The sequence below is a fragment of the Pseudophryne corroboree genome, chromosome 2 (assembly GCF_028390025.1).
Source record: "Pseudophryne corroboree isolate aPseCor3 chromosome 2, aPseCor3.hap2, whole genome shotgun sequence".
Lineage (NCBI taxonomy): Eukaryota > Metazoa > Chordata > Amphibia > Anura > Myobatrachidae > Pseudophryne > Pseudophryne corroboree.
The window spans coordinates 906,208,803-906,225,354 of record NC_086445.1 but is presented as its reverse complement, the minus strand read 5'-3'; the positions used below and the strand labels follow the sequence as shown (position 1 = coordinate 906,225,354).

The 16,552-nt window shown below is 47.6% G+C and overlaps 1 protein-coding gene and 1 long non-coding RNA gene across 3 annotated transcripts in view; one reads left to right on the top strand and one right to left on the bottom strand.

Moving 5' to 3' along the window:
• Positions 1-15,034, bottom strand: part of YWHAE (tyrosine 3-monooxygenase/tryptophan 5-monooxygenase activation protein epsilon) — a 94,579-nt gene extending 79,545 nt beyond the window's left edge. Inside the window, exon 1 of one of the 2 annotated variants that reach the window (XM_063956079.1) lies at positions 14,856-15,034. In XM_063956079.1, coding sequence (XP_063812149.1) covers positions 14,856-14,919 — 64 coding nt within the window. In that variant the 5' untranslated portion in view covers positions 14,920-15,034. The remainder of the gene's footprint in view (positions 1-14,855) is intronic. The other variant, XM_063956078.1, reaches the window with a different exon arrangement.
• Positions 15,035-15,174: 140 nt separating this feature from the next.
• The window catches only part of LOC135050003 (uncharacterized), an 83,344-nt gene continuing 81,966 nt past the window's right edge, over positions 15,175-16,552 (top strand). The window contains exon 1 of the long non-coding RNA XR_010241530.1: positions 15,175-15,258. This is a non-coding gene — a long non-coding RNA (uncharacterized LOC135050003). The remainder of the gene's footprint in view (positions 15,259-16,552) is intronic.

The window sequence follows — 16,552 nt, the reverse complement described above, 5'->3', positions numbered from 1 at the left end:
CTATGTACAAGTATTGCAGACAATCCACACTTGGGATGGGCGCCCAGCATCCACTACGGACTACGAGAAATAGATTTATCGGTAAGTAAAATCTTATTTTCTCTGACGTCCTAGTGGATGCTGGGACTCCGTCAGGACCATGGGGATTATACCAAAGCTCCCAAACGGGCGGGAGAGTGCGGATGACTCTGCAGCACCGAATGAGAGAACTCCAGGTCCTCCTTAGCCAGGGTATCAAATTTGTAGAATTTTACAAACGTGTTCTCCCCTGACCACGTAGCTGCTCGGCAGAGTTGTAATGCCGAGACCCCTCGGGCAGCCGCCCAAGATGAGCCCACCTTCCTTGTGGAATGGGCCTTGACAGATTTAGGCTGTGGCAGGCCTGCCACAGAATGTGCAAGTTGAATTGTGCTACAAATCCAACGAGCAATCGTCTGCTTAGAAGCAGGAGCACCCAGCTTGTTGGGTGCATACAGTATAAACAGCGAGTCAGATTTTCTGACTCCAGCCGTCCTTGAAATATATATTTTCAATGCTCTGACAACGTCCAGCAACTTGGAATCCTCCAAATCGCTAGTAGCCGCAGGCACCACAATAGGCTGGTTCAGGTGAAACGCTGAAACCACCTTAGGCAGAAAATGAGGACGCGTCCGCAGTTCTGCCCTGTCCGAATGGAAAATCAGATATGGGCTTTTATACGATAAAGCCGCCAATTCTGACACTCTCCTGGCTGAAGCCAGGGCCAGTAGCATGGTTACTTTCCATGTAAGATATTTCAAATCCACCGATTTGAGTGGCTCAAACCAATGGGATTTGAGAAAATCCAAAACTACATTAAGATCCCACGGTGCCACTGGGGGCACAACCGGGGGCTGTATATGTAGTACTCCTTTTACAAAAGTCTGGACTTCAGGCACTGAAGCCAATTCTTTCTGGAAGAAAATCGACAGGGCCGAAATTTGAACCTTAATGGACCCTAATTTGAGGCCCATAGACAATCCTGTTTGCAGGAAATGTAGGAATCGACCCAGTTGAAATTCCTCCGTCGGGGCCTTCCTGGCCTCACACCACGCAACATATTTTCTCCAAATGCGGTGATAATGTTGTGCAGTCACCTCCTTCCTGGCTTTTACCAGGGTAGGGATGACCTCTTCCGGAATGCCTTTTTCCCTTAGGATTCGGCGTTCAACCGCCATGCCGTCAAACACAGCCGCGGTAAGTCTTGGAATAGACACGGTCCCTGCTGAAGCAGGTCCCGTCTTAGAGGTAGAGGCCACGGATCTCCCGTGAGCATCTCCTGAAGTTCCGGGTACCAAGTTCTTCTTGGCCAATCCGGAGCCACGAGTATCGTTCTTACTCCCCTTTGCCGTATAATTCTCAGTACTTTTGGTATGAGAGGCAGAGGAGGAAACACATACACTGACTGGTACACCCATGGTGTTACCAGAGCGTCTACAGCTATTGCCTGAGGGTCTCTTGACCTGGCGCAATACCTGTCCAGTTTTTTGTTGAGGCGGGACGCCATCATATCCACCATTGGTCTTTCCCAATGGACCACAATCATGTGGAAGACTTCTGGATGAAGTCCCCACTCTCCCGGGTGCAGATCGTGTCTGCTGAGGAAGTCTGCTTCCCAGTTGTCCACTCCCGGGATGAACACAGCTGACAGTGCTAACACATGATTTTCTGCCCAGCGGAGAATCCTTGCAGCTTCTGCCATTGCCCTCCTGCTTCTTGTGCCGCCCTGTCTGTTTACGTGGGCGACTGCCGTGATGTTGTCCGACTGAATCAACACCGGCTGACCCTGAAGCAGAGGTTTTGCCAGGCTTAGAGCATTGTAGATTGCTCTTAGCTCCAGTATATTTATGTGAAGAGACGTCTCCAGGCTTGACCACACGCCCTGGAAGTTTCTTCCCTGTGTGACCGCTCCCCAGCCTCTCAGGCTGGCATCCGTGGTCACTAGGACCCAGTTCTGTCTGCCGAATCTGCGGCCCTCTAACAGATGAGCACTCTGCAACCACCATAGCAGAGACACTCTTGTCCTTGTGGACAATTTTATCCGCTGATGCATCTGCAGATGCGATCCGGACCATTTGTCCAGCAGATCCCACTGAAAAGTTTGTGCATGGAATCTGCCGAATGGAATCGCTTCGTAAGAAGCTACCATTTTTCCCAGGACTCTTGTGCATTGATGCACACATACTTTTCCTGGTTTTAGGAGGTTCCTGACTAGATCGGATAACTCCCTGGCTTTCTCCTCCAGAAGAAATACCTTTTTCTGAACAGTGTCCAGAATCATCCCTAGGAACAACAGACGTGTCGTCGGGATCAGTTGGGATTTTGGAAAATTCAGAATCCACCCGTGTTGTTGGAGCACTACTTGGGTTAGTGCTACTCCGACCTCCAGCTGTTCTCTGGATCTTGCCCTTATCAGGAGATCGTCCAAGTAAGGGATAATTAAGACGCCTTCTCTTCGAAGAAGGATCATCATTTCGGCCATTACCTTGGTAAAGACCCGGGGTGCCGTGGACAATCCAAACGGCAGCGTCTGAAACTGATAATGACAGTTTTGGACCACGAACCTGAGGTACCCTTGGTGTGAAGGACAAATTGGAACATGAAGGTAAGCATCCTTGATGTCCAAGGACACCATAAAATCCCCTTCTTCCAGATTCGCTATCACTGCTCTGAGTGACTCCATCTTGAATTTGAATTTTTGTATGTACAGGTTCAGAGATTTTAGATTTAGAATCGGTCTTACCGAGCCGTCCGACTTCGGTACCACAAATAGCGTGGAGTAATACCCCTGTCCCTGTTGTAGGAGGGGTACCTTGACTATCACCTGCTGAGAATACAGCTTGTGAATGGCCTCCAATACCGTCGCCCTGTCGGAGGGAGACGTTGGCAAAGCAGACTTTAGGAAACGGCGAGGAGGGGACTTCTCGAATTCCAACCTGTAACCCTGAGATACTACCTGCAGGATCCAGGGGTCCACCTGCGAGTGAGCCCACTGTGCGCTGAAATGTTTGAGGCGACCCCCCACCGCCCCTGAGTCTGCTTGTAAGGTCCCAGCGTCATGCTGACGCCTTTGTAGAAGCCGGGGAGGGCTTCTGCTCCTGGGAAGGAGCTGCTTGTTGCAGTCTCTTACCCTTTCCTTTGCCTCGGGGCAAATAGGAATGTCCTTTTGCTCGTTTGTTCTTATAGGAACGAAAGGACTGAGGCTGAAAAGCCTGCGGCTTTTTCTGCTGGGAGGTGACCTGGGGTAAAAAGGTGGATTTTCCGGCCGTTGCCGTGGCCACCAGATCCGATAGACCGACCCCAAATAATTCCTCCCCCTTATACGGCAATACTTCCATATGTCGTTTGGAATCCGCATCACCTGACCACTGGCGCGTCCATAAACTTCTTCTGGCAGATATGGACATCGCACTTACTCTTGATGCCAGAGTGCAAATATCTCTCTGTGCATCTCGCATATAAAGAAATGCATCCTTTAACTGCTCTATAGTCCGTAAAATACTGTCCCTATCCAGGGTATCAATATTTTCAGACAGTGACTCCGACCAAGCCACGCCAGCACTGCACATCCAGGCTGAGGCGATTGCTGGTCTCAGTATAACACCCGTATGTGTGTATATACTTTTTAATGTATTCTCCAGCCTCCTATCAGCTGGATCCTTGAGGGCGGCCGTATCAGGAGACGGTAACGCCACTTGCTTTGATAAGCGTGTGAGCGCCTTATCCACCCTAGGAGGTGTTTCCCAGCGCGCCCTAACCTCTGGCGGGAAAGGGTATAATGCCAATAACTTCTTTGAAATTAGCAGTTTTCTATCTGGGGTAACCCACGCTTCATCACACACTTCATTCAGTTCCTCTGATTCAGGAAAAACTATCGGTAGTTTTTTCACACCCCACATAATACCCCTTTTTGTGGTACTTGCAGTATCAGAGATATGCAAAGCCTCCTTCATTGCCGTGATCATATAACGTGTGGCCCTACTGGAAAATACGTTTGTTTCTTCACCGTCGACACTGGATTCAGTGTCAGTGTCTGGGTCTGTGTCGACCGACTGAGGTAAAGGGCGTTTTACAGCCCCTGACGGTGTCTGAGACGCCTGGACAGGTACTAACTGGTTTGCCGGCTGTCTCATGTCGTCAACCGACTTTTGTAGCGTGCCGACACTATCCCGTAATTCCATAAACAAAGCCATCCATTCTGGTGTCGACTCCCTAGGGGGTGACATCACCATTACAGGCAATTGCTCCGCCTCCACGCCAACATCATCCTCATACATGTCGACACACACGTACCGACACACAGCAGACACACAGGGAATGCTCTGATAGAAGACAGGACCCCACTAGCCCTTTGGGGAGACAGAGGGAGAGTTTGCCAGCACACACCCAAGCGCTATAAATATATATAGGGACAACCTTAATAAGTGTGTTCCCTTTATAGCAGCTCAAATATTATAAATATCGCCAATAAGTGCCCCCCCTCTCTGTTTTTACCCTGTTTCTGTAGTGCAGTGCAGGGGAGAGTCCTGGGTGCCTTCCTCGCAGCGGAGCTGGGCAGGAAAATGGCGCTGTGTGCTGAGGAGAATAGGCCCCGCCCCCTTTTCGGCTGGCTTCTTCTCCCGGTTTTTTTGGAACCTGGCAGGGGTTAAATACATCCATATAGCCCCAGGGGCTATATGTGATATATTTTAGCCAGAATAGGTATATTACATTGCTGCCCAGGGCGCCCCCCCCAGCGCCCTGCACCCTCAGTGACCGCTGGTGTGAAGTGTGCGGAGAGCAATGGCGCACAGCTGCAGTGCTGTGCGCTACCTCATGAAGACTGAGACGTCTTCTGCCGCCGGTTTCTGGACCTCTTCTCTATTCGGCATCTGCAAGGGGGTCGGCGGCGCGGCTCCGGTGACCCATCCAGGCTGTACCTGTGATCGTCCCTCTGGAGCTAGTGTCCAGTAGCCTAAGAAGCAAATCCATCCTGCACGCAGGTGAGTTCACTTCTTCTCCCCTAAGTCCCTCGTTGCAGTGAGCCTGTTGCCAGCAGGACTCACTGAAAATAAAAAACCTAACAAACTTTTTCTAAGCAGCTCTTTAGGAGAGCCACCTAGATTGCACCCTGCTCGGACGGGCACAAAAACCTAACTGAGGCTTGGAGGAGGGTCATAGGGGGAGGAGCCAGTACACACCACCTAGTGGTCAAACTTTTAAATTTTGTGCCCTGTCTCCTGCGGAGCCGCTATTCCCCATGGTCCTGACGGGGTCCCAGCATCCACTAGGACGTCAGAGAAAATGTATTTTAATTTAATAACCCAGGTGTAGAATATTTTGTCAACATTCATAAGTTCAACATGTGAATGTCAAGAATTTTTAAAGTATACGTCTATCTGAAGTTGTAACCCAAATGAGTGGAAACCAACGTACTCTGTCATACACTATACAATTATCTGGACAATGTGACAGATCGCCCAGATTATTGTACAGTGTGTGCGATTGGTCAGACATGCCAGATCGTCCAGCATGTCCATCTGATGTGATATTTTGAAGTTATAAGTCTGTTGCATTGAGCAGTGAATGCACTGCCACAGCTGACTGACATTTCCCCTGGGGAGGACCAGGGAAAAGAATCCACTATCAGGGAGCCATACACTGGGGCAGACGTTAAGCCTGAAAAAGGGATTAAGAAGTGATAAGTGGAAGGTGATAACGCACCAGCCAGGCAGTTCCTGTCATTTTTCAAATCCATAATGATGCGCCGGTGCGTTATGACCGCTTTATCCCTTCTCCAGGTTAATACAACTGCCCCACTGTGAGAGGTGTATGCACATGATATCTGATGGGTGTCCAGCTGTCAGATAAAATGTCCATTTGTCAGACAGGCATTTTATCTGACAGTGTATGCCCAGCTGAAGACTAACATTTACCAGGGGACTGCAACATAGACATTTTTCTGCAGTCTTAATTGAAATTGTTTTGGTTACCTGACGTAATTAAACACAGAGGTAATGTGTGGTATGGAGATCTAGCCACAAGATTTTGATTCTACGATCGGAGAAAATCAAAGAAACTGGTTGCATGGAGGAGCCACTGGGGGGGTAGAGGCCAGCCTAGGAAATTGTAGTACAATTAAGGGACAATTAAAACATTTTGTTTTAGGGTGAATTCAATAGTTTTCAGCGCAGCACTGAGTAACCGGCAGCCGAAGGAACAATTACATTTCTGCTGTATTCAGGCGCAAGTGTACCACCTGAGGTGGCAAGGAGAAATGTCTATGGTTTGGGCGCTCCCTAACCAGGATTTAGATTAGACGCTTCATGGGGCAATACAATTTATGTGCTCCCGATCTCCTCTCTAAAGCAACGGGATATTGGGATGCACTATTCAAGTGGGGATTTTTTAATGTGCTGATCACACCCCGGAAGTGCTCGGTTTACCCATATAAACGACTAACCAGACTTTAGTGCTGGGCGTAACGTAAAGTTTGGCCTACTTTTCCCACATCTGTGCACACCAGCAAGGTGGGCTACCAGCAGAAATGCCAGTGCCAGCAGCTGTTCGCACCCAAACGGAACAATTTAATTGCTCAGTTGGGCACAGACAGCCGCTGGTGCATATATTTGGATTTGCCCTATGCGACTTAACCCTGGCACTTTTGGGTACAATAAGCTAGTTAATAGGTGCCCAAAACATTTGAACTGCTCCATCAGGTGTACATTCATTTGCAAGGACGTCCAAAACTACAAAATTCCACCCCTAAGATTGTAAAGTCTTGAGAAGGTTTTCCTCCAGACCTATACTGTGTAGATACTAAACTGCATATCATCATAAGTTCCTGCTAACATGTACGCCAAGAGATATTTGGTGCTTTATTAATATTAATGGACAGTAGGGCTTGCTTATGGAAGTTTTGTTCACGTCATCCTTTTGCTTGATCCTTCAGGATACGGACAACAGTGAATATATCAATTCAAATCCTAAACAGATGAACAAGTCGAACTCCAGTGATACAATAGACTATTCTGGTTTCTCCGCAGAAAATGCTGCCAGACAGGTGGCATTAAGAAGTACCCAGGTATGGGAAGTGTAATATGTTGAAGTCAATGGAGCGTATTCAATTGTGGTTGCTGTGGCCACCACTAGAGGGTGCCCAATGGCAGTAATTCAACTGTTCTGCCATATGGGAGTCCAGAGGCCGCATTTTTCTCACAGCCTCCAGAGGTGCAATTAAAAAGGTGTTAAAACTGGGCCCAAAGCAGGTAGTTTAGACAGGTTTAGCCATTTTATATGGCTAAACCCTATCTGTTTGGGAGCAACATGCGTGAGAGCTGAAAAGCAGAGATGAAGCAGCGATCATGCCGGAATGGAGCTCCAATTGATTAGCTCTGTTTCGGTGTCATTTAGTAGCGGATAAAAATTGAATCCCGCCCAATATATTCTATAGGAAAATGGACTCCCAAATTACACCCCACAAACCCATTATTAGTCTGAATTCTAAGAAAATCAGCATCCAAGACTTAGAATGCCAGGATTACTAACTAACCCATTACATCCACTTACCTGCTCTGAAAGCCTATACAGAATATGGCTAGAGATGCCCGGTCGATGACTCCTTTTTAGAGAATAAAGAGCAGCACAAGTCTCATTCATTCTATTTCATGTTTCTCTGCGAGAGAAGCATTTGATGTTAAAGGGGCTATGACAACTCCTTAGGAAGGGGGATGTTACATAAGCGGTTCAGAAGATTGTATTTTCCTACCGAGAAGGCACAGTTTTCTATTGCTTAAGTGCTAATAATCAGTGGGATTCACATTTCCTTTGTTATATAATAGCACATGTAGAGTTTTAATAGAAAAAACTTTAGTGTCAGGGAAACACTCATAATTCACCAGTTTGTTTTTAAATACACTGTTGCTAATGTGTAAAGGCCCATACACACTTGACGATGCACACATCGTTAACGACCGTCGTTAACGACTTCCCTTGAACAGCTGAGCAAACGACATGAGCATACAGACTACCAACGACCAAAGACCATTCATCGTTGAAGCATCCAAGCTGAACAGTTTATTAAAATAATGAGCTGGGAACAGGGCTGGTGAACAGTGGCTTGGTCGTTGGTCTTTCACACCATACACATTCAACGACGTCTCTGGTCGGTAACGACCATAGTGGAAATTGAGCATACATGCTCCACAGATAAGCGAGGGACGTTAACGTCCCGTGGGGCCGCGCATCGGTGGTCGTCGGATGCATACACACTTGACGATATAATGAGCGACGTCGTTGATGAGGGCTGAAATGAACGACGTCGTTCATTTTATCGTCAAGTGTGTATGGGCCTTAAGAGGCCTGTGTCCTAAATCATTGGGCAGCTGTGGCTCAGAACGAGGGTGTAACACTGTCATAGATAAGAGCAGATAAAGTAGAGATCGGTTTTCTAAGAGCATTTAAAGATTTGAAATATGAAGTCTGACCATGAATGGTAAAGATGGGCCTGAATGTATTTGAAGAGGAGCTTTAAGAGATGTGCAGGAGTGCTTATGTTGGGGGCTTTGTAGGGGAAGATGAGCAATTTGATTTGTATTCTAGAGAAATGAGAGTTTGCTTTTTACAATTTAAGAAGAAAAAAAAAAAAAAACCTACACAAATCAGCCATTTAACAGTTTAAAATTATCCAGTACTTTCCTTATGACCACTAAAAGCCTTCTGTACGATTCTGCAAACAAGTATATTTTGGAGGTCCTGGAAGACCACCCCCACTTTTTTATGCCTCCCCCAATATAGTATTTGGCTGACAATTTGCAAACCCTGGCTGCAAGTACCATAAGCAGACATTTTTAATTGGATTGGAGAATTCATTGGTATGAATGTCTTGCGAGTTTCATGAAACAAATTGTACCTAATTTGATTGACCCCTTAGTGTTGCCCAAGATGAAATTCAGCGCTCCTGCAAAGAGCATGACATCTTTATCAGGGTACAGCTTTCTTATCCTGTCGACTATTTCCCCACAATCTCATTTGCATAGGTCAGTAGCAACAATGGAAACACATATGACCTATAACTAAACAGTGTTCTCCCCAGAGTCAATTTAACTAAAGCTCCGCCCAGCACTATCCTGCTCCAGGAACAGTAACAGATCCCTCCCTGTCTTCAAGAGGCAGGGCGCGGTCTGTATGCAGAAGGTAGATTGAGAGTGCAGATACGCACTGTGTCAGTGTGCATTCCCGGACACAATTATATCTGTGTCCAGTCAGTAATATCTGCAAAAGACTTTAAAAATTAATTGAAGTGTTCAGTCATCAATTGATCAATACCAGCAGGGGTCTTTAAATGTGTTCACATTAATAAGGATTTCTGAATTTTTCATGCTTGCAAAGTAATATGTAGCCCCCACCAAGCTACTATTTAATGCCAACCAGCTCACAAAACTTTCTGGGGAGAACTCGGACTAAAGCATTTATAAAGCAAGGCTAGACCTGAGAAAATATTGTTCATATTTGCATTACATAAAAACAAAACACCTGGTTGCACTACTGTATTTGGATTTTTATTCCCCCCCCCCCTCCACTTTAAATAATACCAATCGGTCCAGTGTTATCAAGATTGTCCAGCGTGGAGACTTCAAATATCTGAAACCGGTTTAGAATTGAATGCAATAGTATACAAGCAGGCCAAGACAACAGAGCCAAGTACTCAAGGTAACACCTCAGGTAGATTATATACAGAACTGTGAAAATACCCGACTCTCTCTGCAGGCAAGCTTATGAATGATTGGCAAGGAACACTATATCGGCCAAACTAATGACATTGGGACAATGGTACTGAACATCCACTAGCAGATTTGATTTGGAATACATTTTGGTTACCATAGTGATTAAAGATGGTTAGGCTAGAGATTGTATTTGTATTAACTATTACATTAATTTAAAGTGATCTGAAATAGTGCAGTCACCTTTCTCTAGTCTACTCTTATTGTGTAGATTTGCCTTAGGTACTACATTCACTACCAATCATTCTTTTATCATCTACAGTCACTCAAATCCTCATACTACACAGGCAGTCACGCAATGTAGTCACAGCACCTGATACATGTGCGCCAATCACCGTGGACCTCAAGCAGAGCTGCAGCTTTCACCACACACTTTATTTTAATTGCACAGTGCACATCTTTTACTATGGAGACTCTAGCATCTTACACTCATAGCTACCAGTGAAGGTGTGAAAGGACAGGGGTTACAGAGGACAAAGTGCATGTTGGCACACGATTATGACCCAACAAGCACAAGAGCACCTGTCTGAAGGGGAAGACCTGCAGATACTCTACCCATGATAGAGGTTGCAAACTGACTATAGCTGCATCTCATTCGCAAAACACATCCAAGACAGAAACAGTATGCAAAGACAGTACATCTTGATCAATCTCACAGCATGATTGATCAGACTCATTTTGAAAAATAAAATCAGGGCGCAGATATATTAAGCCTGGGGAATTGATAAAGAAGTGGTAAGTGGAAGGTGATAGGAGCCGATTTGCTGTGTGTGTTATCACCTTGCACTTATCACTGCTCTATCCCCTCACCAGGCTTAATACATCTACCACAGAATTCCTACTCCAATGGGAAGGATGCTAATACATTTATCTGTGTGAACTGGAAACAAAATAAAAATGTTGCCCGTTTGATTTGCTTGTAACCATGCTCTATGAGACATGGGTGCCTATTTACATTTACGGCACACTTGCTGTTATGTGTATTGTGATCCTGGCGCATCTGTTCCTATGTATGCAGGTGGCATTTTGCTACCTGTCCTGAGTTAGTCACATATCACATTTGTAGTCAAACTGCATAGGCTGCATTCTATGACTACGCAAACTCTTGCCACCTTCGATTAATGTCCTGTAGTTCAATTTCTTCACTTTATCAGTGACAGGATAACCCTCTATAACAGGCTCTATTGCTGGCACCCGTAGAAGATATTACTTGTAAGAGTTTAAAAAAAAAAGAAGAAGAACACACAAAAAAAAAAAACACCTTCAATTCACAAAAAAAAAAAAAAAAAAAAAAAGACCAAATTCCAGTACCCAGAAAGGCATGGCTCTAATTTACTTATGGCACCAAACGCATTTTGATGACAGTTAATTGTTCTGTCCCTAAATTTTTATTTTACCCATAATCCCCCCACTCCACAGCTAGTACTGACCACTCATAATTTCAGAACAGCTGTGAAGATACTCACCCCCTGCAGTCATCTGTACTAGTCCACATCCAAAAGCTGACACCCAGCAGTGATTCATCCAACCAGCTTTAGGAGTACAATGACCTGAACAAGCTAATCTTTAAAGGCCCACACACACACTAAAGGGGGGTACTCACGGAGTGGTCGCTGCTTAAAATCTAAGCAATCTGACTAGATTGCTTAGATTTTAAGCAGCGACCACTCCGTGTGCACCCCTCACAGCGACAGCGAGGGCCAATCTAGCAGGTCGCTCACTTCACCTGCTGGGTGAAATGAGCGCCCCCCTTCCCGCACGCTCAGCACACATCTCTCCCCAAATCGGGCCGCGAATACAGCCCTTAAGCCATGGGTCTTCAACCTGCGGCCCTCCAGCTGGTGTGGAACTACACACCCCAGCATGCCCTGTTCAGTTTTAGCATGCCTTAATTGCAGAACTGTGGCAGGGCATGCTGGGATGTGTAGTTCCACAGCAGCTGGAGGGCCGCAGGTTGAAGACCCATGCAGTAAGCAATTCGCTCCAGGAGCGATATTGCCTAGAGTTTCCTCTCCCGGGCTGCAGACAGCGTGCATACACACTGTGTGATCCCGCACGGTGACTTCATGCCACAGATGGCCCGAACACGCGGCACCTGACAATAGTCAGATTGAGCTGCATGTACAGATGACAGAGGGGGTCGTTAACAACCCCCGGGAGCGTGCGTCGCCCGTCATCAGCAGCATACACACTGGGCGATATTGTAAATTATATCGCTCCAAACAGTAAAAATTAAATCCACAGATTGTCAGACAAGAAGAAAATAAATAAATAAAAAATTTACCACTGTATGCATCCAATTTTGGCACTATTTGATGTAAACTGGAAATGTCACCCTCATATTTAGGGGGGGGGGGGGGGGGGGGAGACACTATATAGCGCAGAGCATAACTGCAATTCTATGACCTAGAACAGAGGTTCTCAAACTCGGCCCTGCATGTTTTGCAGGTAACCCAGCAGGAGCACAGGTGTATTAATTACTCACTGACATTTTTAAAAGGTCCACATGTGGAGCTCATTATTTCAATTGCGATTCTGTGAGGAGACCTGCAAAACATGCACTTTGTGGGGTCCTGAGGACAGAGTTTGAGAACCTGTGATCTAGAACTTTCCACAAAGGGTAGATGCGAGAACCAAGTGGGCTAAAGGACCTCTGACATCAGGGGGAGGAGCTAGGCCGGCGGCATAGTTCTTTCACTATCCACGCCACCAACTGCTCCCCTTAGTAACCAGGTGGCGAGCAAAGCTAGCCACCGAGCCCAAAGCGTTGCGAGCGAAGAGAGGCCACGAGGGTACGTTTTGGGTACCATGTTCGGGCCTTGCTCCTCCCCATGGCGATGTCAGAGGTCCTGCCCCCAACTTGGTTTTAGCAATAACCGTGTGGAAATAAGGATTTGAGGGTTTATAGGCAGAGCCTTGGGACAAATAGTTACAATGCAACATGCTCAGGAGTCCAATAAAGGTTTATTTATTACCAGTTATTTATATAGCGCACACACATTCCGCAGCGCTGTACAGAGAATATTTGCCCATTCACATCAGTCCCTGCCCCATGTACACAGACACATTCATACTAGTGTTAATTTTGTTGGGAGCCAATTAACCTACCAGTATATTTTTGGATTGTGGGAGGAAACCGGAGTACCCGGAGGAAACCCACGCAAGTACGGGGAGAATATACAAACTCCGCACAGTTAGGGCCATGGTGGGAATCGAACCCATGACCTCAGTGCTGTGAGGCAGTAATGCTAACCATTACACCATCCGTACTGCCCCAGGTTCATACTTAAGCGAGTGAGAAGCAATGCTACTTTAAAGTACGGTAGACTAATCCGTAACCAAGTGGTTTCAGGGATAGAATATGTCTGACTTGCACCAAGCTTTTCATAAGCCTGAAAAAAAAAAAAAAAACCACCACCACCTCCGGATACGTATTTGGGAATGGTGCTCGTTCTTAAGTGGAAGCAGATTAAAACAAACTGGTTTATTGTTAAAATACTTTAGAAAAGGTTAGGCCTTTTACTTCTAACTTGAATGAACTCTAAGTGACCTCCGACAAGGTTTTATAAAACTTTGGCAACATTCTTTAATCCAGATGTTGCTGGACTACAATTCCCTGGATCCAGAAATCTGGCAGGCAAAGTACTCTGATGTCATCCAAAGTAAGACCATTATGTCACAGGAAGTCTACCAGCTACAACCTAGGTATTGCTAGAGCAATAGCTAAAATGCATTCTATTAAAAGATAGGCAGGACAATAATATTTTATGCCATTGTGAAGTCTACTGAAACGCCCTTGGATAGCCAACAGGTAGGTGTGTATATATTTTATCTGATATTATATATAAACACTCCCTGCAAGGTAAATTAAGTTTGAGGAATTTCTTCAAAATAATTTGAGCAGATGTCATTCTAGTTTTTTCTCGATTATTTTGTTAAAAATCATATGAAACTAATCAAAGAAATAGAACAGATTTTATCGTTATCTATATGCAGGAAAGAAAACACCTTGAAATTCCATATGAGGGAAGGATGTGTAACATGCAGAGCTGCAGTAGGGGGAACAGCATCACAGGACTGTAATGTGGCTCTATGCCTCCCATCAGCATTCCTGTTACTGAGGGCAATGGATCCTCCTCACTGAGGCAGTGCAGCACCAGCAGCAATGAGGGGCTGCCATTCCTGCAGCATACAGGGTGACGTACATCACATCATGCAGCAGGGTCAGGTGTATGAGGGCTGCTGCTGCCTCCACCCAACAAAGCGGGACGCGCCCTGACCACGGGAGGAAACCCTCTGCGTGGATCCGTCTGCAGGAGTCACGGACCGGTCTAACGAGAATGAATGAGCGGGCCCAAGCCATGGGCAGAGGTTACTCCCCGGCACGTCCCACTCCATCACTGTGACAAGGCCGGGAGTGAATGAGAGGAGACTCCCTGTCCTAGCTGCAGTGACCCCGGCACTAGGGTACAGGACACCGCCGGGAAAGCGGGAGGGAGGGCGCACAGTGGGCTGTATGGCAGAGACACGCCCGCCACTGACGATGAATGAGACCGGGCTGCGTACATATGTATTAGTCAGGGTATATACGTTAGCCCGTATATAACGGGTCTGCGTGCGGCTCCCCCGGTACCGGCGATGTGACATCGCAGACACCGGCGATATGTACAGGAGCACTGTCAGAACCGCACCTGTGCGTACGAGCGTGCGCCCCCTCCCCACCCCGTACTGCACTGCCAGCCTGCCGCATCTCACATCTCCAGCGCCGGCATCCCCCCGGCCAGCCGCCCTCCTCCTCCTCCCCCGGGTCTCGCCCTACTCGGCGGTCGCCATTTTGCAGCCGTCTCTCTTCCTGCCAGCCGCCCTCCCGCCTCTGCCCCTCACCCCATACCGCCCCGGGTACGCCCTTCCTCCCCCAGACACCGACTGCCGTCCCCACCGGCGGCCGCAACACCCTGCCGATCACTCGGCTTCTCCTTTGTCCTATCCTCCCTTTCTCCAGACCAGCCGCCATTTTGTCTCGCCTCCATTCTCTCCGCTCGCCGACCTATGGGAGAAGCCGCATATTCCCCTTACCGTCATATCTCTCGGCTTGCTCGGCCAACTTGGCTTGGTACACTAGGTCCTCTCGCTCTTCCATGGCGGCAGCTAGCGGGGATTAGAGGCGATCTACTGGGCGGATGGCAGCCGATTGTACGTCTCCGTCTCCCAGCACTGTTCTGTCTCTATAGCTGAGCCCGGGAAAGATGGCGGCTCCTTGATCCGGGAACTTCCGCCTGCGCACGCGGACAATCGCTCAGCTCTATGGCAACGGCTCCCTGGCAACAGCGGCAGGAGAGGGCGGAGACCAGTGGCCGCCTGCGTCAGGGATATGTGGGCGTGGTTTTACCCTGTGTCGTTTATAACGGAGCCGGCTGGGGCGGGGGGAGCCGGGGGAGGCAGCATGGCCTTGAGATTTTCATTGAAGGGCTGCAGTACTGTGAGTGCAGTGAGAGTCTCACCATAGATATACACATCACTGGTAGTCTTCAGGCGTATGATATACATCATCTTCATCAGAATAGCAATAACACTTGCATTATGATCAATTGATCTGCAGATATATCTAATAGTGTGTACCCACCTTTAGTGTTAATAAGGGATGTAGTGATGTGACTGCCGGTCACAATACCTTCCGCTACATCCCACTCCCGCACAATGCCGACAGTCGGCATGCCGACCAAAAGGGACTGTTCCCGCAGCGTGACGAGCCCAGTGAGCCTGCAAGGGGCTTGTTGCACTCGCCCTCCCACAGTGGCATTCCACTGCTGGGATACTGGTGTCGGTATGATGACCAGCGGTCTCCTGACCGCCAGTAATGCATACCACACCCTCTAATAGCAATACCTCGTAAGTGCTTGTACAGTGCAGAGCAGAGGTTCCCAAACTCGGTCCTCAAAGTGCCTTAATAGTCCAGCTTTTTAGGTTTCCATGCTTAAGAGCACTGGTGACTTATGCTGCTTTCAGATCGCAAATGCCGGATCCCACCCGGTAAGAGAAACGTGTCCTTACCGGGTGGGATCCGGCATTTGCGCTCCTTTGCTGGCTTTCTGACCCGGCAATATACCGGGTCGGTTGCCATAGCAGCGGGGGGCGCAGCAGCAGGGGCGGGGGTGGAGGCGGCGCTGGGAGATGAGCTCATCTCCTGCGCCGCCTCTCCTTATGCTGTGAATGGGAGCCGTGTCGCATCGGAACGGCTCCCATTCACACTGCACCTGACCCGGTATTCAACCCGGTAATATAACCCTTCTTTTTTACCGGGTTGAATTACCGGGTCAGGCGACCCGCTAATTCAGCAAAGGAGCTTTCACATCGCACACTGACCCGTTTCGACACGGCAATATGCCGTGTCGATACCGGGTTATTTGTGCGATGTGAAAGGGGTATTAATTAGTACCTTAGTTTGATTATACCATGTTTACAAAAGCATGCATATTCTTGATGCCTGAGGCAGGATTTACTAAAAGCAAAATGCGGTGAAAACCCTGTTTCCGGGGTTTTTACAGCGTATTCAAATGTACTAACACCCAGCCGCCTGCTTGTCAATGCGGAGGGAATCACCAGCTTTTTATAGTGATACCATGTAGAAGCCTATGGGTTTCTTACCGCATCCTGCCGCTTACACCCCCCCCCCCCCCTCATACCTGACTGCAGGCAGCCTTCCCGTCACAGTCCCGGATTCCAGACTCCTCCTCCCCCAGCAACACAGCCAGTTGTACTTCCGACTGCAGGGA